The following is a 25,555-nucleotide window of genomic DNA, read 5'->3' on the forward strand; positions in this document are numbered from 1 at the left end:
GATCCACGGCTATATCTAACAGTGTATAGGTATCACAATCAATTTGTATATACCTCCCACTTGAGCACGCTTACCTATCTGTAGGTGTAATAATGCTTACTATATTTACTATGAGCATTGAGTAATGCAAGGTGTATTGCACCGTTACAAGATGGCGCTTGCTAAGGTTGGGAGAGTTCTAGTCCTCTGTCAATGTCGACTTAGAGGTGTAACCTTTGTACATTGGTAACATCAATAAATGCACCGGTTGAATGTGTGAACACACACACTGACGAAGGGTAAGTGCCGAACGGTCTGTGGCTAGCCTGTAGTTAATAAAACTACTTCGTGGCAAAAGGTACCCCCCGAGTGCTGTTGTTTCTTTCCTTGTGGATTCGCATGGTTGTGACGAGCGCAATATATATATATATATATATATATATATATATATATATATATATAAGGTGAAACCATAGACCCCCTTCAAAAAACTCAACTATTGAAAGAAGAAACCCTAACTGTGTCCTGAAGCCTCTCTACTTATTAGTGTAGGGTACTGCATCGATGATCTACACTCACCATTATTATTTGTATAAAAATTAAATCACCTCAGTCATAGATGAGGTAGCCGAGGCCGGTGAGCTAGATAGCAAATTTAACAGAGCATACATTCCACTGGTCTCCAAAATAGGAAAAGACCTGCGGTGGAAGCTACAAGCCTGTTTTTCTTATCTGCAATGATGTGAAAATCCTGACTAAAATATTAGCCAATAGCTATAAGAAAGTCAACTAATTTCTGGTTCATAGAAACCTTTAACTACTTGACCATACATCACACAAGTATAGACAAACACTAATGCATTTATTGTGGCAAGCTGAGGACAACAAAGAAGAAAAAGTAGCCCTCTCCCTCGATGTTGAGGTCTTTAATAGAGTGGAGTGGGACTACTTCTTTTACACTATGTCATGATCGGTTCTATGGATTACCATTTTTGCAATGACAAAATGACTGTACCAAGCTCCTACCGTTATTTTAAAGTGCAATGTCGATATTTCTGAGAAAATTGCAACTAGTAGAGTACGAGATAGGAATATCCACTGTCTTTGCTCTCTCTGATGGCACTAGAGCCTGTATCCATCATCATCCGCCACTCTACAGCTATCAAAGGAATCAATAACCCAAAAGGTAACCTCATGCTGCCAATGTAAGCAGATGATATTTTGATGACATTAGCCTCACCTGCCACTTGCATATCAACTTTAATAGAGTTCATTTCCGATTTTCACAATTTTCTTGCTATAAAATAAACTGGACCAAAAGTGAGGCGATGCCATTGACAATACACCCTACTTTACATGCCCTGCAAGAACAACCATTTAAAGGGGTTCAATCTAAAATGAAATACTTAGTAATACATGTGAGCACCAATATTCACATCAAGGTGACTGATAACCTAAAATCTTGGTGGAACAATTGAAAAGAGATTTTGTAAAATGGGGAAAACTACAACTCTTGCCAAGTAGCAGAATACAAAAAAGATGATGATTGCACCGCATTTTAATTATATGTTAAGCACTGGTTAAAGTACCGCACTCTATACTGCGACACATAGACTGCCAAATCAAAGAATACATCTGGCATAGAGATAATCGAGGTGTGTCAGTGTCTAAAATATATGATGCGACAACGTCTGTAGCATTGCACGAGCCTGACATGGAACTTTTCACGAGGCACAATATCTTTCTCAACTAACGTATCAGACTGAGTAATACTAAAGAAACATCTACAGAAAGGTAAATGTGGTTCACAGACAATCTATAAATGTCAAAAAGAGGATGTGGCAAAATCCAGTCATAATGCACTCAGTGAAAATATGGTCGTACAGGCACAACATCTTCAGAGAAAACAGACACCTACATTTAGAAGCCCATATCTGGAATAATTTTAAATTGCGTATGTGAGGTCATACCAGTAGCTGGCATACTTTATTAGAGAAGGGTATCAGATATACAACAAATCAAATACTAGATGGCTCCTTGAAAACTTTGGAAGACCTGTGTAAACAATTCCAAGTTGATTCCAACCAATAGTGGTGGTTCATACACCTTAAAAACTGCTTGATCCGTAAATTAGGTAAACAACAATTTTATTTGACTTACTCCACATTGCAGAAATACCAGAAGTGCTAGGGGAAGCAATAAAGTGTCACACGTTTATGAAGTTCTGATTGATGAACCGTACGCCAAACCTATTGCAAGATGTCTTTTGAATAACTGGAGGTGGAAGATTCAGAAAATGTACACTGAGGAAGAATGGTCTGAACTCTTACTTGAACATGACAGAGGTCTTCGAGAATCGTGCTCCAAGTCGGTATACCGCAAGCTCATTTACTAGTGGGAGAAACACAATTCATATCCTTTGGCAAAGTTAAGCATCTCCTAGACTTCAGTTTGGAATCTTTCACAGTACTAGAAGTCACACCGTCCCTGGAACTTGCAGTCTTCAATGATACACAAGAAATGGTGGGCATCGCCAAGCATAAGAAAAGATTGCTTGATTCAGCGTTTGGAGCCGCTAAAATGGGCATGTGACAATGTTGAAAATCACACTTGCCATGGACAGAAGCCATGATGGTAATGGCATCACATGAACGTTTGATCTACAAATTGAATTATCAACTACACTTTTTAGAGGAGATATTGGGCTCATACCTTAGTGGCTGATTCCAGGGACCTGCAGACTAAAGATACCAGCACTGAGGGGTGTTATGCAAAGCCCTGACAAGCTCACCTGGAAGACTAGAAGTTAAATGATCTGCTGATAAATTGACTTTCAAATAAACTATTATCTTTTTATACACAATGATATTAATTTCTGCATGTGACTCTCTTTTACACGCAAAGCATACACAAAGTGTCCATGGGTCTACCAACAAAGCCAACAATTTCCTATGAGAAACATAAACCTTGTATCATAATTGGATATAGGTCATTTTTAATCTTGATCTTGAGTTACATCCTTTATGAGTCATTTTTGGAAGAACCAAAGGATGACTAGGGCGGTACCGGACGATCACTGATGGGTATCCATAGCTGAACTGTTACACAATCTGTTGGTTTATGTTTCTCATAGGAAATTGTTGGCTTTGTTGGTAGACCCATGGACACTTTGTGTATGCTTTGCCTGTGGTTTAGGGGTTGTGTCTATGCAAGGTCTCTAAATATGCCCTAGGACCCCCTTTATCGGTTTGTTTGTTCTACTCTCTTTTACACACATATGGATCGATATTAAATACTACTGGAGTGGAACGTATGCAGTATAATTTGTGACATCCTTAGAACGTTAACTTGTATTTCAGAAGTCAGGTAATTATTTTCTTTAGGATGCTTACTATAGCAAAATTCGAATAAAAGCCTTAAATAGGAAACCATTATCTTTAAAAAAAAAATATAAGCAGCACATTTTGTTTACTATGTGACACCGAAAGGGCCGTATTTCAAATGTGGTAACCAAGGCGACGTCATCAGTTTTAATGTGTTTTCACTTTAAGCACGTTTTTACCTCAATCATTCCTTTAAGTTTGAAAGAGAGGCAAGTGACTAACAATACATGAAAAGTACATCTAATTGCTATTTCTACTTTTATAGGTGTCATACGGTTTATTATACTAGATGCTTTTGTGAAGCATCAAAGTAGTGAGGACAGGAGGCTGATTCAGTGTCTTACTGTGAGGTTTTCATCTCCTCTGGGAATTTGCATAAAAACGGCATTAGTCAGAATGTTGTAGCTGTACTCATCTAGATGTAAACATTTACCTGGTGAAACGTGACAATGAAGATGCTAGATTAACCACTTTAAAGTTGCATTAAAGCTGCATTATCTAAAATATTGTAGCTGTACATATTAAAATGTCATAAAGTTACCTACAAATACATAGCAATGTAGAGCAGGTCCTCATACCATCTCCCTCTGTAACGGTCCTCCTGTCCAGCTTGCCCGCAGTCCGCTACCTTCTGCTGCGTCCAGTTTTGTGTCTCCTCTGCTCATTTTCTGCTCATTTTTCTACCTCTTCTCTGCTCGTTCCTGCCCTCTATTTGCCCTCTTTTTGCTCGTTCTGCCCATTCTTTTGCCTTTTTCTGTTCATTCTCACCTTTATTCTTCCTCTTTCTGCTCATGTCTGGGATATATTTAGCCTCTTTCTGCTAGTTTCTTACCTTTATTTGGCATCTTTCTCCTCCTTTTTGATCTTTATTCTGACATTGCATCCACAGAACCCAGAGACCCGTAGGGGTGACATTGCGGCGCTGTATAAATGCTGAATGATTGAATACACTTAGTGAATGGTAAATGGAGTTATGATGTAGTTTTAAACTTCACCTGAAGCGTGTGGAGTGGTTTTAAGATAGATGTTACACAGTTTTATTGTTTGGTTGTTTCGGGATAATCTCCCTGTTAATTCTGCAGTCTTTGCAATGAACATGTTTTTTGCTTACTCCATGGTAGGCAATGTTGCAGTATTGAAGTCATGCCATGAACAAGGGTCTGGTTACAGCCTCTTGGTACTCTTGGTACTGGGTTTAAAGGAGTAGGATGTCTTCCCTTGCATGGGTAGTACACACATTTTCCAATGTGTAGTACTAGGGAGCGTAGGTGAGGGCTCCATCGAAAAGAAGACCCAGTATGTTCTCTTCTGGGAAGCACTTTAGGTCCTATTCACGTAGGTGTAGTCCACACTCCACACTCGTATGTCACTTTTAGCTCCATTAAAGCAGAGGAAGGACTCTTTCATCCTTCAGGGGTCGATTCTGGCGCTATATAAGAAACATAATAATAATAATAATAATCCTTTGCTAGAGGTGGACAAACCATTTTGTGATATTTGACTAGCTTGAGTTTTTCTTCAAGTGGATGAGAATTGTGCCATTGTTCGGCTGCATTTGAAAGATCCTTGTATTAACACTGTGCTTGAATGAACATTAGAGCTCACTGTGGTTGTGATACCAGGGAACTCTGTTGTACTTTTCATACCACCTTGCCAGTGGTTGATACAGGCTTTCAAATCAACAACCTTTCGGTCATTAAGGAAGGAGAGGAACGAATTTAAGACAGTGTTGGACACCCAGCCTATTGTTTTAACAATTTCATTAAAATAGTTTGATCTATGAAATTGTGTGCTGCAGAGAGATCAAGTAAGGGCAGCTTGCATGCCTTCATCCATAGTGATGAGGAGGTATTCTTCGTGGATGCCGTCTGGTAAAATGGTATTAGTGCCTTTCCTGGGATCACAGAATTTAATGAAGGAGATTGTGTTTATAATGTCCCTGCAGTCGCCTGGCTCCTACGTCTCTGTCTGCTCACCCGTTGCTCTTCAAGAATTGACTGTCCGTTTTCAATTTCTATAAAAAGGACGTAACAGTGGCATATTTAGTGGATAGAAACTGTACTTTTTGTGAGGCATGTATTGACTAGATTTATGATGTCACCACTTAGGGCCTGGTTACAAGTGGGTCGGTTCATTCTAACCCATGCACAAATCCCAGTTTATGCATGGTTTGGAATCACGAGTTTTTTTGTACTTAACGTTTCTGATAAATATATGATGTGCAATAAATATTGGATGTGTTAAATACCTTAACTGTTGTTAAATTTTGGCAGGTCAAATTAAATGTGGGAAAGTCATATGGTATTTACTGCACCATGCAGAATTATTCCCCTAAAACTTATAACAGGTGTTATTTATCACACCCGATAATTAGCGTAGCCGTGTTATCATTATTTATCACGTGTGATGAATAGCATTTAAACTAGTAATCATGCCCTTAGAGTTGGAAGGAGTTGCTGCATGCATAGTTCACTCAGCAAGTATGATTCTTTGAAATTTTGTCCCAGACTCATTTCCCCTTCCATTTCTGTTAGTTTGAAGGTCACACGTTCTGTTAGATTGAAGGTCACACGTTCTGTTAGTTTGAAGGTCACACGTTCTGTTAGTTTGAAGGTCACACGTTTGGTCCATACATAAGGAGAAACAGTAGGTGGAGGAGAAGTTGAATGAATTTACTGATTTTTGGGGCTATTTTATTTGAATATCAGTGGTGTGCCGACATTGTTCCTGGTTTTTGATGCAAATGTTTTTATTTTTAATTTTTTTTATTTATGGTATTTATACATATACATACAGTGAACAGGGTTTACCTCGTTTTGGGAAGCCAGTAGGAGTAATGTAGGAGGAAAGAAAGAGATAGATATGAATAAGTAAAGAGAGAGAGGAGTTGTGGCTTAAGTCTGGAAACATCAAGGTAGCGTTGTGGCAGTGGAGTACATTTCTGCTAGCTAGCAGCTCAGTCAGATTGCTCGTATTTTAGGGCGGGTCAGAAGTTAAAAGGCACTTGTCCAATGATTTCCATAAGTCTCTGGAGGTGGTTTTCCAGGGTGAGTATCTTATCGCGAGTGAGTCTGCCTCCCTTAGGTAGGTGATCCAGGTGAGCGAGCCACTGTAAGACACTTTAGAGGTGTCTTTCCAGTTTGAGAGGACTAGCTTGCCTGCAGCGATTAGATGGAGGTCCAGGAGTTCTCGTAATACAATTTGGGATTCTTTGATAATGCTAGAAATTAACGCTTTTCAAGACTCGTAGATATTGTGGAGATGTTGAAAAGAGAGCATTCGTGCTGTGTAGTTAACAGACAGTCTTTTGGTGAAAAAGCAAGTGATAAATAAGCAATATGTGGTACAGACACAGTTGAAAAGTGATTCAAGAAGTCCATAATGTTCATATAATCTGACTTGCAATAGCAGAAGTGTAGGTTTCCCAGGTAGCAGTATAATGTACCCTACTGCCACCAAACGTTGGGCATATGTCTTTTTAATCAAAATTGGTCTAATTATCAATCAAGAGACCAAACCTGTTCAAAATGCCACACTGTTTTGGGAACGAGCTTGTCTCCACAATAACTGACATTGACTTCTTTCTTGAGAAAGCCATGCCTCGCTTGTATAAGTTATGTGAGCGCAACTAACCTTTTACTAGCTACCACGCAAAATTCATTAGAAAGAGTTTATGTGCAAATGGTCACTCACCTGTTCATCTGACAGCATACTTTTGTTAATAAGATTTCGGTCATAAGGCACTAGGGAAACCGCCTCAAAGGTTAGATAAGGTTGTCCTCCAAATGTGTGCTGTGAATCAGATTAAACAATAGAGGTCAAAGACATAACAGACATAGAAGTTCATTTAGACAGCTGAAAAAAATGAATCAGATGCTACAGAATGTTCAGTAAATTAAATGACATTGGATATGTGCATTCAACCCATTTCATAGCACCTCTAGTTTTGGCCTACATAGGAAGTAAAGTTTTGAGACGGTGACAGGAAAATGGTAGAACAGATCCAGTTTATGCAGACACAAGTAAAGACCCCTGGCAGGCAGCCACATCTCCACTAACTGTTGCTTCCCTTTTCCCCTCCTTTCCAGAACTTTTTCCCCCAACATTCTAAGGAGAAGCAAGAGCAATAATGAAAATCATATCACAAGAATATAACACATCCAGCTTTCCCATAAACCAAAAACACTGCAAAGAACATAAATCTATATACAAATTAAATCACAAAAGATTTCCAGCAACTAAGAACGTTTTGAGAATGACCAATATCAGATAAGAGAAGCGAAACTTGAAATCAAGTGCACTCATAATCGTCTAGTTTCTTGAGTCTCAATCGTACCTGGGTAAATGCTCTCTTATCTGTCTCATTTATTAATGGAACTCCAGTTCCAGTCCATTCATGTTGTTTCACTCCATTGCATACGTGATTATTCTCACATTCCACCATTTTCCATCTGAAAGTCTCACTATATCTGAAAGTCTCATTATATAACCTTTCGCATAATGGACTTCTTTGGGAATTGCCAATTTGGAAAAGCCCTTTGTACCCACATCTCCAGACATACTCCCACATACATCCCTTTCTCAAACCGTCTAACCCTTCTCTTCATTCTGGAACTGTGTCTTAGTAGATACTGACTTTGATATTTTCTCACTCTATCACCCAAAATGTCACTGTTAACCTTCTGTGATTTGTCCTTCCCATCCAAATTGGCACTGCCACAGTACATGATGCTCCTCCTTTTAACAAAAAGAAAGGGATTTCCCCAATAATGGAGTGCAGTGTGGTTTTATAGTTTCTTCAAACACAAATTTCCACATACTGGCAATTGAACATTTTCCCCCAACCTACGGTTAAAATACTCAACCAATCTATTTTCACAGGGATGGTACACTGCAGTCTTAAAATGTTCAAGTCCCCATTTCTTGAGAAATTATTCAAACTTCTCGGAAAAGCTGTGGGCCATTGTCCGAAAAAATAACACCAGGACAACTTTCCCTTCTAAAAACATCTTCACAAAAAGAAACCTCATTGGAAGACTTTACTTCCCTCATAAATGTTAGCTCAGACCACTTTGAATAATAGTCCATCATTAGAATTGCAAATCTATAATTGATTCCCAAGCAATCAGATTGGTCTCATATGTCAACGGCTACCTTTTTGCATGCTGTTTCAGGAAATTCAATTTGACTTATGGGTTTATCCTGCAATGTATATAAATTGTACAAGTATAAGGTATACAATCACGGGCAAATCTTTCAATTTGTCTATCCACCAAAAGTAAACACAGGCTTTCCTTTTCATAGCTGACATGCTCACCAGAACCACCAATCTCTGGTGAAAGTTGCTCAGTACAACCAGCCTGTTACTCCTCAAGATTCCATTTACCACAGAATGTTCTTCCCACCCATTTTTGAATGCATCGGATTTCTCTGTAATTTTCCAACCTCTTTTACATGGCAAAGACTTCATCAACATCTGCAAATTCGTTATTCTCCAAAATTGCTTTTCTTCATTTCTCTTCACTAATGCAACACGTGCATAACTCAGATATGTCCACCACCATCCACTCATCATCCTCATCAAAAGAATAATAGCTCACTGGTAATCTTGAGAAACAATCAGCATTGATATTCTTTGTACATACTCAATAGAAAATGTAAATTCTTTAAAACGGTACAACCATTTAGCGATATGCGGAATAGCTCTACTTGCTCCTGTTGTAGGAAACAAATCAATCAATCAATAAAACATTTGTAAAGCGCGCTACTCAGCCGTGAGGGTCTCAAGGCACTGAGGGGGGAGGGGGGAGCAGCTACTGCTCCAACAGCCATGTCTTGAGGAGTCTCCTGAAGGCCAGCAGGTCCTGGGTCTGTTGTAGGTGGATGGGGAGGGTGTGGACTCTCCACTCCTTTTAATGTGTGTTGAGCAAATGCCTCTACCCTTTCAAGCACTTTGCGCATTTGCATCAACACAGCACCTAGCACCTAATTGCTTGCATCAGTTACATTGATGGTTTCATCCCTGGGGTTGGTTTTAAGACCATAGCTTTGACAATGGAGTCTTTTACAGTTTCAAATGCCTGTTGCTAGGATGGAACCCATTGAAACGTTACTCCCTTCCTCATCAAAGTAGGCAATACATGAACCTTTAGATGCTTTGTTTCAACTGACAGAAAAATAATTGAATGGGCAAATAAAAATACCATACCTGACATGCCCAGTTCTGTGTCTACATCCATTATGTTTTTACTGCATTTAATGCCCCAAACTTTAGCACTTTCTCAAATTGTGCAATACAGTAGAAAAGTTGGCATGCAGCTCTTTTAACATTCCATGAAATCATTTCCAGGATTCACTTCCTATAACAATGGAAGATTGATCCACAAACTTGGAGTAATACTTAGCTAAACCCAAAAACAAATGTAACTGTTACTTGTCTTGACTAACAGACTGACTGATTGTCTTGTAAAGCGCACGATTGCAGAAGCGTCTTGGTGCTGAGGTGAATAGACTCCGAGGCTTACGCTGATTAATCTGAGAGTTTAGGGGAACAACCAAGTCTTTATCAGTTTTCTAAAAAGAGTCCTGTTCAGTTGTAGTCTGATCAGCATGGGGAGGGAATTCCACAGTTCGGCCACTTGATATGAGAAGCCCTTTCCCCCTATCTGGCTCTTTTTATCTTGGGGACCGGAATCAGGCCTGTATTGGCTGACCTGAGACAGCGTCCTTGAGGTGAAGGTGCTTTCTCTATGGCCTCCACCAAGCTGAATTTGGGTCTGACAAATTTATATGTCAAATACTGCACATCCTCCACACCAAATTTACATCTATTCAATCCTATGGTAAGACCAGCTTGTTCTAATCTTTACAACACTTTCACTAATATATCATCATGCTGTTCCTTGTGACACCCCAAGCCAAAACATTGTGTTGGAAGACCATCCCATTAGACAAACCTTGCAATATGCCATGCATGATTCTATTGAAAACAGCTGATGCAGAAGCCAGGCCAAATGGAATGCAAACAAACTGGTATGCCACTTCAGATGTTACAAAGGACGTCAGATGTCTGGACTCTGGGTGTAACCGCTCCTGATGGTAGGCACTAGTTAAGTCCAAATTAGTGAAACATCTGGCACCTCTCACATTTACTAACATCTCATCGATGCTGGCAAGAGGTTACCAATCTACCTATATACTCTCATTAAGATCTCAGAGATCAACGCACATACATAGCTTGCCATTAGCTTTCTTGGCCAATACCATAGTCATTCTGAAGCTTGAATGGGCTTAATCATACCATTATCACTCCACAAATTCAATTTTTCTATTAACTGCTCTCATAAAGAAAGCAGAACATTCCAGACTTTATGCACCTTGGGCAAAACACCATTATCCAATATTATCTTATGCTAACATTTCTTCAAACACCTCACTTGTACAGCAAGAAAATCTGGGAATAAAGAGCTCCATCTGATCACATCCTTCTGCACAGCAAGCAACTCTTGATCTGTGTGATTGGGATCTAATATCACTCCCAAAGAACGCTGTTCCTTCTCCACAGAAATCTTGCCCATTACTTTCCTAACACAGAACTCAAGATCTTCTGTGAAATAACTTATGACTAAACAATTTACCCCCAATACACTTCAGGTTCCACATCAGTGGGGCATAAATCACACTTATATAAGCTTTCCCATATTGATGTATCTATCAAGGTGAATGGTGAACACGAATCAGCCTATATCTGCACTTTCTTGCCATTCATGTTTCACAGTACACATTGGAGGACGATATGTTCCACCTGTTACATTACATTCCTTTAATTTTTGTGATGTTGTCCTACATACTACCAGCACTTTAATATCATCATCATCTCTGTTTGAAGTGTGTATTGTTTCCACCAACCATTGTTCATCCACAAGGTTAAACATACCTTTCACATTGGTCTTACCAACCAGTTACGTACTCAAAGAGAAATTCCCCAATTTTTTACATTTGTAAAATCTGACTTTGGAAGCTGGACTACTACTTGCTTCAGTCATATGTTTCATACTACCACATCTTTAGCATATTCTCCTTTTGTCAGCTTCTTGGTGCTTTGAGCCCCCCTTTGTCAGTAGACACAAGATTCACGTGTGGATTTTTGCAATACATGTACATCACAAATTTTGACTTGTTTAACTCTTTCTTTAGATGTGTTGTTTCAACTAACAGAAAAATAATTGAATGTCCAAATAAAAATACCATACCTCAAATGCCCAGTTCTGTGTCTACATCCATTATGTTTTTACTGCATTTAAGACCCCAAACATCAGCATTTTCTCAAAGTTTGCAATACAGTAGGAAAGTTGGCATGCAGCTCTTTTAATATTCTATGAAACCATTTCCAGGATTTACTTCCTATAACAATGGAAGATTAGTGTTTCAACACACACACAGTTTCTCCCACTGCCTTATGGAACTATCCACCCAATAAAAACCACCTCCTGTTAAGGAGTGGAACCTACAGATTAAGAAAATTGGGACATTCCCTTCATTTGAATCCACGCACACTCGATACCAAATGTGCTGGGGATGGATTTTTGCCCCGAATGTCACAGTAAGTGTTGTTCGCTGGCAAAGGTGGTTCTTGCAATGCCCCCGTACTGGTACAATTGTTTTCTTCAAGAATGTGCAGGCGAAGACTTCTGGGTTCCCGCTTGACGGTGCGTGCTCAGAATTCCATGTGTGCTGCACCACTACAACGGGGTTCTCATGCACAGGGTACATTTAAGCATAGCCCTTACACTGTATTTATTACATTTGAGCAGCAACGTGCAGTTGGTAGGGGATCTCTTATTTAAGCTTGCAGCTGGGCCCAAAACAAAGCCCTGAGTTAAAGGGCTATTAGCCCTCCTTTCGTTTGAGTACAATATTGGATGCAAGCTATCTGGAGCCCAGCACCTAACCATCAATGGAATGAAAGAAAACAAAGACATTCAGGATGTAATCACTTGACAAGTACTTAGAAGAAACTATGATATGGAGGCAGTTTTTTAACCTTGCTCAACTCCCTATGTAAGAGATTCGCTTGCAGTGTAAGAATGCAAGACTTATCTGTCTCAATGAGTGATTACACAAATGTTGATGTAAATGGCACCTACTATTTTTTTATTTAATTATTTTATAGTGCTACTCATACCTGTGTAGGGTGTCAGAACGTTTTACATAACACACCAAGGCACAATAAATCATACACATATTTAAATCAATGTACATGAAATGTTATAGAAGAAAATGAGGGTTACAACATATAAGGTTTAGGTATCAGATGTCATCCATACTTGTGGACATTATATTTTACGAGTGAATGGTCGGGAGAAAAAAAAGTCAGGATATAAAATGTAATGCAGTGATTGTGGTTGTCTGTACTACTCTTTGCAATCTTAGAATAACGACAGATTGAGGAAAAAAATAATAAGAATCTAAACCTGTGGCTCACAGTGTGCATCCATCTCCTTGATGCTGGTAAATAGATCACTGTGCTGTATTAGAAGGCCTGCAACTTATGAACTTGAAGTAACCAAATAATCCCAGTGTCTAAATCATTAAAGGACTTACCAACCAATAAAAAAAATCTGTGATCTGCATGATATACAATGTGATTTGCAGGAGGCACATTAACCCTTTATGCTACTTTATGAGTCAAAACTGCCTTAACCACTAGAGTTAGCTTGCCCCTATTACAATCCCCTCAAATTGCTGGGCAGACACTGATCTCTGCAGCAGGTTTCTTAACCCTGAACAATATTTTAAAATGCAGTCTCTTTGTGAACAATTATCTAATCTAGAACAGATTACTGTTACATATGTGTTTGCTGCCAATTTCTTGCAGCAGACTTTTAAAATTAATTATAAATTGACTGTCAGACTCTAATTCAAGCTCTGCCCCTCGTTACTCCACCCACTTTTGTCAGCCACAACTTGACCTCAAATTTATGGGTTCAACAAGTAATTCCTTACCAAATCCAGCTCTGTATATACCTCAAGAGTGCAGTTTTGCTTAGAGTACCATCCCAGAATTTAACAATGCTGATTTTATACTACATCTGGTCGTACAGTCTTTTAGAAGCATCTACCAATATACTGTGGATGCCAAGACAAAATGCAGACAAATATTTCTGTATATACCAATTTTGAATAAACCAATCAATAAATTAAATGAAACTTCAAGACTTGGAAACAGAGAATTACAACATAGGTTAGCAGTTAAGATAAAACAAAGAAACATACTTCTAAAAGAAGTCAATAAAACCAAGATGACATTCAAAATGGGCATTTTGTCATTTTCCAAGTTTGAATCCAATGCATTTTACTCAGAAACAGTGACAACCAGCTCTTTTTTAACCAACTACCAGTGGCTAAAACAAATGTGTCACCCAAATGGACATTCCCCCATTCTCAGATATTGAATCTAGTGCAATTTACTCAAACTGCAACAAACTCTTCTATTTTGATGAAGTGCCAATTGCTAAAACCAAAGGACCACTGAAATGGACAACGCCTAGAGGGACAATTTACTAACATTTTGAGCAGACGTTCGCATGGCACAAAAGAAAGCAAAACACTGCTTTGATGCAATTACCGTTAAAAAGGCCCTCTGGTACAGTACAGCATGAGTGTCCGTGCAACTTTTAGTACATTTAGGCACTAGAGAATGAATTGACATCAACTTTGTTTAATATAGTGTCCTGTGAAAATGGAGAGGCAACCAGAATGATTCCCTACACAAAAGATGCGTGAGACCAGCAAACAACAGCGACGGCTCGTGGAGGGATTACGGTGTGGCAGGAGGGCGGAGGGCGGGGAGGGGCAGGGTGGAGGGTGGAGGTTTCGTAGCTCGCACTGCATTGCATTTTGCGATGCAAGGCGCACTACGAAATTCGTTTTATCAATTAAATTGTTTACTTACCTGCAATTATCCATATGCCGGTTTTTAGCAACCTCCACCCTGCCCCTCCCCCTCCCCGCCCTCCTGCCCCACCGTAACTCCCTCCACGAGCCGTCGCTGGCAAACAAGTATAAATAAACTAGAAATAATCCACAAAGTAGTATGCTGAAGTATTGTAGATGACCACCACTACTTCCTCGAACAGTTACTCAGGGGAAATGCCGACTGCAAATTTATAGTAAGGACTGCATTTTATTTAAGAGAAAGTATCACTGACCAGGGGATTATTTTTCCAAACTAGTGATTATAACTATAACGATATACACATTCTTCTTTCTTTTCCACAAGTACAGTGTAATGTGTTAGCACGGGAATCTACAAAAGACATTCATGGCCCTTGTGCACTCATCATCTCCTTGTCTCACAGTGATGCTATTTCGATGTCCAACATTACTTTATGCCAGAGGATGCTCCCACACCACAAACAATGGTTTTGATGCAAAGCCCTATCCACCAACATTTGTAAACAGGTATTTACCCTGAAAAATAATGCAGACAAATATTTCTGTATATACCAATTTTGAATAAACCAATCAATAAATTAAATGAAACTTCAAGACTTGGAAACAGAGAATTACAACATAGGTTAGCAGTTAAGATAAAACAAAGAAACATACTTCTAAAAGAAGTCAATAAAACCAAGATGACATTCAAAATGGGCATTTTGTCATTTTCCAAGTTTGAATCCAATGCATTTTACTCAGAAACAGTGACAACCAGCTCTTTTTTAACCAACTACCAGTGGCTAAAACAAATGTGTCACCCAAATGGACATTCCCCCATTCTCAGATATTGAATCTAGTGCAATTTACTCAAACTGCAACAAACTCTTCTATTTTGATGAAGTGCCAATTGCTAAAACCAAAGGACCACTGAAATGGACAACGCCTAGAGGGACAATTTACTAACATTTTGAGCAGACGTTCGCATGGCACAAAAGAAAGCAAAACACTGCTTTGATGCAATTACCGTTAAAAAGGCCCTCTGGTACAGTACAGCATGAGTGTCCGTGCAACTTTTAGTACATTTAGGCACTAGAGAATGAATTGACATCAACTTTGTTTAATATAGTGTCCTGTGAAAATGGAGAGGCAACCAGAATGATTCCCTACACAAAAGATGCGTGAGACCAGCAAACAACAGCGACGGCTCGTGGAGGGATTACGGTGTGGCAGGAGGGCGGAGGGCGGGGAGGGGCAGGGTGGAGGGTGGAGGTTTCGTAGCTCGCACTGCATTGCATTTTGCGATGCAAGGCGCACTACGAAATTCGTTTTATCAATTAAATTGTTTACTTACCTGCAATTATCCATATGCCGGTTTTTAGCAACCTCCACCCTGCCCCTCCCCCTCCCCGCCCTCCTGCCCCACCGTAACTCCCTCCACGAGCCGTCGCTGGCAAACAAGTATAAATAAACTAGAAATAATCCACAAAGTAGTATGCTGAAGTATTGTAGATGACCACCACTACTTCCTCGAACAGTTACTCAGGGGAAATGCCGACTGCAAATTTATAGTAAGGACTGCATTTTATTTAAGAGAAAGTATCACTGACCAGGGGATTATTTTTCCAAACTAGTGATTATAACTATAACGATATACACATTCTTCTTTCTTTTCCACAAGTACAGTGTAATGTGTTAGCACGGGAATCTACAAAAGACATTCATGGCCCTTGTGCACTCATCATCTCCTTGTCTCACAGTGATGCTATTTCGATGTCCAACATTACTTTATGCCAGAGGATGCTCCCACACCACAAACAATGGTTTTGATGCAAAGCCCTATCCACCAACATTTGTAAACAGGTATTTACCCTGAAAAATAATGCCTCTTCGGAGCAGCTGTTACCTTTGAGAACATTTTTAATTTCTCCAAACTTTTCAAACTTTTTATGTGTGTTGCACTGTACTACATTCATAAAATGTTTCAAAAGAATTATTATTATTAGGGTTTTGTAGAGCGCATAGTAACCCGTAAGCATCCCAGCGCTGAACCGAGACAGTCAAGAGAGTGATGAGCCAGGTAGAAAGGGGGAGGATGGGGTTCAAGGGAAAAGGTGCGTTTTCAGTAATTTTCTGAAACGGAGGTGATCTAGTTCCATCCTAAGTTTGCGGGGGAGGGAGTTCCATAGTCTGGCCGTGTTCACTGAGAATCGCCGCCCGCCTGTGCGGGCCTTTTTCACTCTGTGAACTGTGATGAGGCGTTCGTGATCTGAACGAAGGGATCTTGTGGCCTTGTAGGGCGTGATAAAGTTTTTGAGGATGGGGGGCCTTTATCCTGTAAGAGTTTATGAGCCAGGCAGAGAGCCTTGAACTTAACTCTTTCTCTTACTGGGAGCCAGTGAAGGAGCTTCAAAGCTGGTTTGGCCGACGATCTGGCCGAGGTGTTGGTAAGAAGCCGGGCCGCGGCGTTCTGAATTCTTTGTAATTTGTTGAAGGTGGCTTCTGGGGCACACAGGTAAACGGCATTGCTGTAATCCAACCTAGACAGGATAAGGCCTTGGATCAGCAGTTTCCGGGAGATGGGAGGGAGCAAAGGCAGGCTTTTCCTTATTGATCTAAGAAGCCAAAAGCAAATCCCAGCAGTTTTTTTCGCTTGGGTTTTGAAGGACAGGTCTTTCTCTAGCCAGATTCCCAGGCTCTTAATCTCAGTTTTGGGGGCCTGGGGTTCACCCAGGCAGGAGGGCCAGATGTTAGGGGGAAGGGAAAGCCCTTTTTGACCAAGAAGCAGGATTTCAGTCTTGGACCCGTTGAGTTTAAACGCTGAGTTATTCATCCACCCCTGGATTTTGGAAAGGCAGCTGTGGAGATTGGATGGTTCTTGGTTGGGATGGGATAGGGACACCACTAGCTGGGTGTCGTCGGCGTAGCTGATGATTTTCACTCTGAACGGGGTGACTACCTCCTCCAGTGGGGACATGTAAACATTAAATAATGTCGGGCTTAACGAGAAGCCCTGCGGCACACCGCACTGGAGGGGGACTGCTGTTGAGCGGGTGTTGTTTTCCCAGACCTGGAAGGAGCGGTGGTTTATGAATGACGAAAACCAAGCTAGGGCAGTACCCTCCACCCCTATGTCTCTGAGTCGCTGGATTAAAAGCCGGTGGTTGACAGTGTCGAAGGCCGCACTGAGGGCCAGGAGGATCACTGCCACTGATCCTCCTTCGTCCAGAATGCACCTGGTCTCTTCCACTGCAGCCAGGAGGGCGGTGTCCGTGCCCTGACCAGGGCGGAATCCAGTCTGCGAGCTCCTATGTAAGTTATTCGACTCAAGAAACTGGGTGAACTTTTTATTCACTATTTTCTCAGTGATTTTACTAATTCCGGGGAGGAGGGAAATTGGCCTGTAGTTGGCCAGGTGCATTGGGTCTAGTAGATGTTTTTTAAGCAGGGCCTTAACAACAGCCGCTTTCCAGCTGGGGGGGACCTTTCCCTGAAGTAATGAAGAATTGATGAGGTCTGTTAAGGGGGGGGGGGGCAATAGTGGGAGCCACTTTTTTGAGGATGCGCATAGGCACCGGGTCACTAGGAGAACCACTTTTGATTGTGGCGACCGTGGTCAAGACCTCTTCCATGGTTACCGGACCTAGGATGTCTAGGTGGATGGCGGGGAGGTCCGGGTGAGGGCTGGAGGTTGGGTTAGGTTTAAGGCGATCCTCATCGTTGGTGCTGTGGTCGACTGGGGGTAGGGTGGCGAGAATGTTCTGAATTTTCTCGTCAAAGAATTTTGCCATTTTATGGCATTTATCCTCGGAGGTGTTTGGAGCAGGGAGTGTCGCTGGCCTAGGATCCGGGACTTTGAGTAGTTCTTTCAAGATGATAAAGGTTTCTCTGGCGGAGAAGGAGGAGTTTTTTATTCTTTCATCAAAGAAGTGGCTTTTGGTCTTACGTAGCGCGATTTTATAGGTTCTTATGGAGGCACGGAAGGCGTCTTTTTTGAGTGTGGATTTGTCCTTCCTCCAGGTGCGCTCTGTTCTTTTGCACTCCTTACGTAATAAGTTAAGCTCAGGGGTGTACCAGGGGGCCGGGTTCACTCTTTTGGCTTGTTTCACTGTACTTGTTTTAGGAAGTAGGCCGTCCAGTGATTGAGTGAGCCAGGAGTTAAACTGCATATGGCTGGGTCTAGAGACATGTCCTAGCACAGTATTTTGTACTGGAAGTACCATGTACTCAGACACATTGACTCTCATGAGTTTGAATGGTTGGAATTCTAGCCCGTTGGTGCAAGGACTAAGTTCAATGCACCAATTCGAGTTAGAAATCGAAATGGACTGCGACCCAGACGCAACCATCGAGAAGTACTGTGTACGAAATGTTTTCTGTTCATGATCAGTTTCGCTAGATGAGTTCAAGGAAACAATGAAACTCCAAACTTTCTTTAAAAAATGCTGCAATTCATGACATGTCCACTTAAAACAATACGAACATTCCCACCAGAATGTTTGCATTATCAGCATTCCGTCCATCATTTGTTTGCTGTAACACTTTTCGCCCTACGTGGGATGGGTATGCCTAGACGGGGGTCCCTTGCTCACTGTCCCACTGGATTCAAGCTAGCCTGGCTGAAGAAGGATGACACACCCTGAAACTGGTCCCAGGATGCTTGTTTCCGGTCCAGGAAGGACCTTGCCTGGCAGTTCGGTCTGGACTGTTCCCATGGGGCACAGGGTCAAGACTGATCTGCATATGGCTGGGTCCAAACTGGGCTGGCGTAGTGGGCAAAAGAACGATGGATGTAAACCAGATCTTTTGACTGGGGGAGCATGTTTGCATTGTCAGCATTCCGTCCAAAAACAGTAAAAATATGTTAGCCTAGATAGGAGGCAGGCGTGATACTAACACTTCTGCAAGTGTTTAAAACCGCACACTTTCTACCAAACCCCTCCCACAATTCTGCAAACAAGCACATGATTAGAATAGTAGAGTTCTAAATGGGACTTTTCGAAAAAAGGGTGTCATTCCAGCACAAAAAATCACACATGAACCTTCTTACTAGGGTGAGAAGGTGTGTGCCGGGCACTCGGCAGCTTATTGAAGCACCACAGTAGGAGACCACAATCCTTATAGAAATGGCTCTGCACTGTGTCTTCCCCCTTGCACAACACTGCCTGGTTGCTGTGCATATTGTTTTATTCAGGGGCGGCTCTAGGCTCATGGTGGCCCTGGGAAGGGAGCGTAGGTAGGGGGCACTGGAAGAGGGGGTCCAGGAGGGGCAGAGCGCGGCGGCCAGTGAAGAAGGGGGGGGGGGGTCAGGGTGTTTGGAAGTGGAACAGAGCCGGAGGCCGCCAAATCCCTGCCAGGGGCCGCCACGCAAATATGTATCCATCCTCAGAGGATTATTATATTAAGGATATATATTGGCGTGGTGGCCCCTGGGGTTTGGTGGCCCTGTGCAGGTGCACATATTGCACATGCCTAAGGCCGCCCCTGTTTTATTGAAGCTGCCCCTTAAAGTTGGGATCTCAAGTTAGTCCTGACAGGGGATCTAAGAAAATGTTTTATGGAAGCCACAGGTACCACATGTTCCATTGTATTGACACTTTTGAAAAATTGGTAACCTAGGAGTTAAATAAATTGGAAGAATTTAAATAATAAATGCCACTTGATGAAAGCCGGTAAAACGTGTGCAATATTATGTAAGTCAAATAACAAAAAGAGCCAATAAAAAGTAAGGATCGAGGCTATCATTTTCAGAGATTCAAATGCTGATGGACAAGCAGTGGTGGTTGGCACAGGTAAGCGTGGTGAGGCAGAACAGGTCACGGTGGGGGAAGCTGACAGACGACGGAATAAGTATTATTTATTTATTTAATTGTACCTATTCAATCATCTGTCGAATTACACATCCTCCCACACCGCCCCACCGCCTCACCAGGTTTAACTGTGCCGGCCGCCGCTGATGGCGTCCACCGCCAATCAAATTCCACATATTACAAGAACTTTAAAAATAGTCTAATAAATGATTTTCAAATAAAATTGAGTAATATTTTGAAAGGTTGGCTGAAAAATAGACCCATCAATATTGATTAGCAGTTCATTCTTCAAGGCTGCCAATCTTTTACCTTCTGCAAAATCATGATTTAAGAGTCACAACGCCAAGAGTGAATACCTAAAATGAAAATACTGATTAATAATCTAATACATTGAGATTTAAAACAAATTTTCAATTCAAGCTAATACAATGATTAAATCAGTGAAGGAAAGCCAGCATATTTTGCTACCAGGGTGACGTGTAGGCTCGGTTTTTCTGATAGTACAAATGGTTCTATTCTGCTAAAACCCACCTAAATTAGGTATACTCTTGACATACTAATTACAAACACAAGATGGAGAACGGGATTTATTGAAGTAGGTGTACAGATATTACAGCAGGATCATTAACAGGTTTTGTGAGATGGCGCCAGAAGAATCACAGAACAATTAGGTACATTGTATTCTTACTAAGTGCTTTTAATTCCACAAATTGTGCAATATTGTAAATGTGTAGAAGAGATCAGAGGTTGTGCAGCGTAGAAACACTTAGCTAAATTGAGGAGAATTTCATTATTTAATGTGGTGTTAAGCCTATCAGCCAATGCAGCCGTCTACAGTGCATTTAAAGCCCCTAATGTGTGTGGAATCTATGGAGACCAACAGATTGACAAAGGACTTCATTTCCTCTGGGAACTGATTTCTGATTTCAGGGGTTGTTCAGTGCTCTTGAGAAAATCAATAGTTCGTGACTAGTTTTTAAGTTCACGATGTAACCTGTGTATTAATAGGTCATATTGCTTACACTCTATTGACACGTGGTTGAATAATGACTTTCCTATTGGTTGCTATTCGAAACCCTTGTGATTGGGTACAAACACAGGAACGATGGCCTGCAAGGAACAGCTTATCACCATCCCTGTGTTTGCATTGCCAAACAGGTTTATTTTTTTGCAGAAACCCTTCATACTTAAAGGAACAAGTGATGCTTTTTTTTAAATTTTGTTTTTTAAAGTTTGCCATTTGGAAAAACATTTGGGGGAGCAGGCAGTGGTCTTCTGGACCATTTCCCGCTTCAACCAATGTTTTCCCAAGTGTTCTGCGCAATAACATGCCATGTTTAGGCAGACCTATTTAAAAGTACCACCAGACTATTGTGTCTGATGTAACTTTCTGTCCCAGATTGAGTGTGAACCGTCAGCGAACACGAAACTGATAGAAAAAAAATGTTTGTGGTAAGAGGAAATGAAATACAACTATAGACGTGTAAGCATGCATGATAACAAAGAAAAATAAAGGAAAACATTAAGAGAGAGCTTGATATATTTTATTAAAACTGACTTTATCAAGTGAAAATGTAATTCTGATCAGCATCTGAAGGGAGCCCATGGAAGAGGAAATACAGAATATTGTCTGAGGAGAACAGATTCGAACCTTGTGTATTTAGTACAAATGATTCTGACATGAAATCTGATTTAAGTTACAAAGTAACATTCGAAGTCCAAATAGAAGGGAGGTTAAGTAATACATTTAATAATGATGCAAGACTATTACCCTTGGTTTATGGAAATCAAAGAAGAATACATACACAGTCCTGAAAGAGATTTTTTTTCCAAATAGTTTTTTAAATCATGTGCATCAATCAACATATTTTCCAATAACACGGTGCACTTGTGCGCCTCTCATCATACTTTTTAACTACACACTCTTATTTACCCCCAACTGAAATAAAGCAACTGATACCTTTTATCTCACTCCCATCCCCTGCTGCGCTGGTGAACCCCTACCACCAACCCAGTCCCTTGTTACAGAACTTTTCCCATTCCTAGCTTGTTGAACTCTTAAAGAAATCCCTGCATTCACCCCTAAATCATTCTTAATTAAACAATTGCTAAGCCCTGAGTTTTAGCAGGCAGCATAGTTCTCTGCACTCACATAATCGTGGACTGGTAACCATTTCCTCATAAAGTAATCTTTGTGATCAATATGATGGATTGATAGGTCTTCAAGAGCCATGGTTTCCTGCACTTTCCCATAACATATTTCCGAAGAAAGTGGCGTTTTCTGCTTCCATTATCTTGCCAATTCCATCTTTCCTGCCAACAAGAGTTTGAATATCAATTCCCTGACTGGAGCTGCATAGTCCTAGCATTCGGCGTAGGGTATTCCACAATTTGTTTTATGACTGCAAGCACCTCTTTTCAATAGAAGGAAATAAATGGATGGTATCGACAGATGTGTGTCAGAATGCCCCTGTGCCCACAGCACCGCCAGCATCTCTCTGATGAATTAGAAAATGTGTATTATATAATACTAGCAGCCTGCCCCAGCGTTGCCTGGGGCAGAAAGGGGCTGGGGGCAGCATTTGATGCTTGCGTGCCCGTCCCTCTGTGCACACCCGCTCCCGACCCCCTCCCTCCTCGACTCCCTCCCGCCCCGACTCCTCCCGCCCATCCCTCTGTGCACACCCGCTCTGACTCCCTCCCGCCCTGACTCCAATGTGCATTTACCTTACCTGCACTGCCGCTTCCTTCCAGCGCTCCTCACGTCACCGCCGCTCCATTACCGCCGCTCGTCATCACGCACGTCGCGGCCATCGCTAAGTCGCGGCCAGCACAGCGTTGCAGCCGGCGCTACTTTCAGGGCACTACTTTTTTTAAAAAGTTATATTTTTCAATTTATGTTTATTTTTTTTTTTTATCGCCTATGTCCACCTGCACACCCTGACAATTACTACAATGTATCGGGTGTGTGGATTGGCGCTGTGGTTCCTGAGTTTACCTGGCTCAAAGGTGTGTGTTCTCTCTTTATAATAGTAGTATAGATGTGGGGCCATAGTCCAACAGATTGTTTCCAGTGCAGACTCCATGTTGAACAGATTTATTGCATTTCAATTAATCTTTCTATAATTCATCCCAGGCGTCCCCTGAAATTTCATTACCAACAGCTTTATACCACCTCAACATATATGTCCACCTGTGCAAGTTATTATGATTTTTCAGTGTTGTGTATAGGGCTGATATTACTCCCTTATGTCTGTAAGTCCCCCCTCAGAAGTTGGCTTAAAGTCAGGGTCATTGTGAATAGGATTGTAAATTGGTGGATGGGTTGACAGATATTTGGAGTGTACTATTATATCCCAAAAGTCCAATAAAGTGTTGGCCATCTAACTATTTTATATTCACACTGGTCTCTTACTTTTGTGTAATCAGATCATATCCAAAGGGCCCTACACACTACAGTCCTGTCCAGGTAAAGCGAACATTTATTCAAATGCCTGTGGACCCATTCTCCTATAATGCACAATTGTGCTGTTCTGTAATATTCCCGCTGGTTGTGGAATCACAGGCCATCTCTCCCCCTTTGGGCATTCAACGGTTTTGCCGGAAGATGGGCTGAGGGAAGATGTTCATTTGTTAAGCTGCTATTCTACCAAACCAGGAGATATCTTTGTCTTTCCACATTGTCAGCTCTCCTTCTATTTCACCCATTATTTTTGGTACATTAGCTGTGTGCAATTGACTTAATTTAAAGGCATTATAAACCATGAAATATTTGATGGAAATCGGCACCTGCATAAAAAGTACTGGTCATTTTAATGCCTTTCTCACCACTCCGTCTTTGTTTACCAATGGAATCAGAAACTTTTCTATGTCATTTTTATAAATCCGTGCTATCCAAATTCTGTAGCATGCACTTAATGGTTGGTGTAAAAATGTCCAGTTCTGTAAATGAGTGCATAATATTGTCCATGAACAATGAGATCCAATAAATCAATATTCTTATAAAGTACGCCTACCCGCTCATGAGGGTCTGTAGGCACTGGGGGTGGAGGTGCTGGGTCTGCAGTTCACTGAAGAGCCAGGTCTTGAGGGCCTTCCTGAATTGCTGCAGTGAAGGTGATTGCGTGAGGTGCAGAGGCAGGGAGTTCCAGGTCTTTGCAGGTAGGAGAAGCATCTTCCTCCATCTGTGGTCTTGCGGATCCGTGGGATGGTGGCTAGGCCCTGTTGGGAGGAGCGAAGATGTATGGTGGGAGTGTAGAAGGAGAGGCTGTGGTTGAGGTATGCCGCCTGGTGTTGTGGAGGGATTTGAAGGAGTTTGAGAGAAGCTTGATTGTGATTCTCTGTTGTCAGTTAGCCAGTGGATGTCTCTCAGGTGACTGGTGATGTGGTTGCAGTGTGGGATGTTCAGGATGAGTCTGGCGGAGGCGTTCAGGATGGTCGGCATTTTGTTCTGTTTCTGGGTGGTGCTGGTGTAGAATGTGTTGCTATAGTCAAAGTTGCTGCTGACGAGCACATGGGTGACCGTTTTCCTGGACTGGGTGGGCATCCACTTTAAGATATTATGAAGGAGACAGATCAGGAGGAAGCAGGAGGATGAGACAGCATTGATTTGGGGGTTCATTGAGAGTGAGGAGTCCAGGAGGAATCAGAGGTTTCATGCATGGTGCGTGGCTGTGGGAGGGTTCCGAGCACTGCTGGCCACCAAGAGTCACCCCAGGCAGGTGGGGGGAGCCAAGGATGAAGACTTGGGTTTTGTCTGAGGAAAGCTTGAGGCAGCTGTTCTTCATTCAGGTGGTGACTGCCTTCATCCCATCATGGAAGTTGCTCTTGGCGGCTGTGGGTTTGTCTGTGAGGGAGAGAATAATCTGGGTGTCTTCGGTGTCGGAGACCATGTTGCATCCATGGCTACTGATGAAACCTCCAAGTGGGGCCATGTAGATGCAGAAGAGGTTAGGGCTCAGGGGATCCCTGAGGCCCTCTACAGCTGATCTCTGTGAGTTCTGAGTTAAACAGTGGAAGTCTGACTCTCTGCGTTCGGCCGGTGAAGACATGTAATGCTCTTTTTCCACAAAATAGATCTAAGGAAAGCTGAAGGGGAACACAACTTGTTCACCATCAATGGGCAACTCCATATGCTACCAAGAAAAAAAGCACACTTTGCAAGCCAATGCCTTGAAATCCAAAGCCAAGCACAGAGCAAAGCATTATCTTCCTCATTCACAGAACCTGAAATATTGACATAAATTAAAGCAAGCAAGTTATTTAAATCCATTGGGCCTGATGGTTTCATGGGGTAATTCTATAAAGATTTTGCCTTACATATTGTAGCTACATTAACACAGTATTTCAATCCATATCATACACAAGAGGTGTTATGTCAACAATGACAGCAGCAAACTTTATATTAGTACCTAAATCTAAGAGGTGTCATCTAGATTGTGAAGCCTA

At 41.5% G+C, this 25,555-nt stretch overlaps 1 protein-coding gene across 1 annotated transcript in view; it reads right to left on the reverse strand.

Annotated features, from left to right (window-relative positions):
• LOC147718812 (xaa-Pro aminopeptidase 2-like) overlaps positions 1 to 25,555 on the reverse strand; it is a 398,012-nt gene that overhangs the window by 19,179 nt on the left and 353,278 nt on the right. The window contains exon 20 of the mRNA XM_086966784.1: positions 7,056 to 7,154. Within this exon, the coding sequence (XP_086822910.1) occupies positions 7,056 to 7,154 (99 nt within the window). The remainder of the gene's footprint in view (positions 1 to 7,055; positions 7,155 to 25,555) is intronic.

This window comes from Lissotriton vulgaris, chromosome 4_1, assembly GCF_964263255.1.
Source record: "Lissotriton vulgaris chromosome 4_1, aLisVul1.2, whole genome shotgun sequence".
Taxonomy (NCBI): Eukaryota; Metazoa; Chordata; class Amphibia; order Caudata; family Salamandridae; genus Lissotriton; species Lissotriton vulgaris.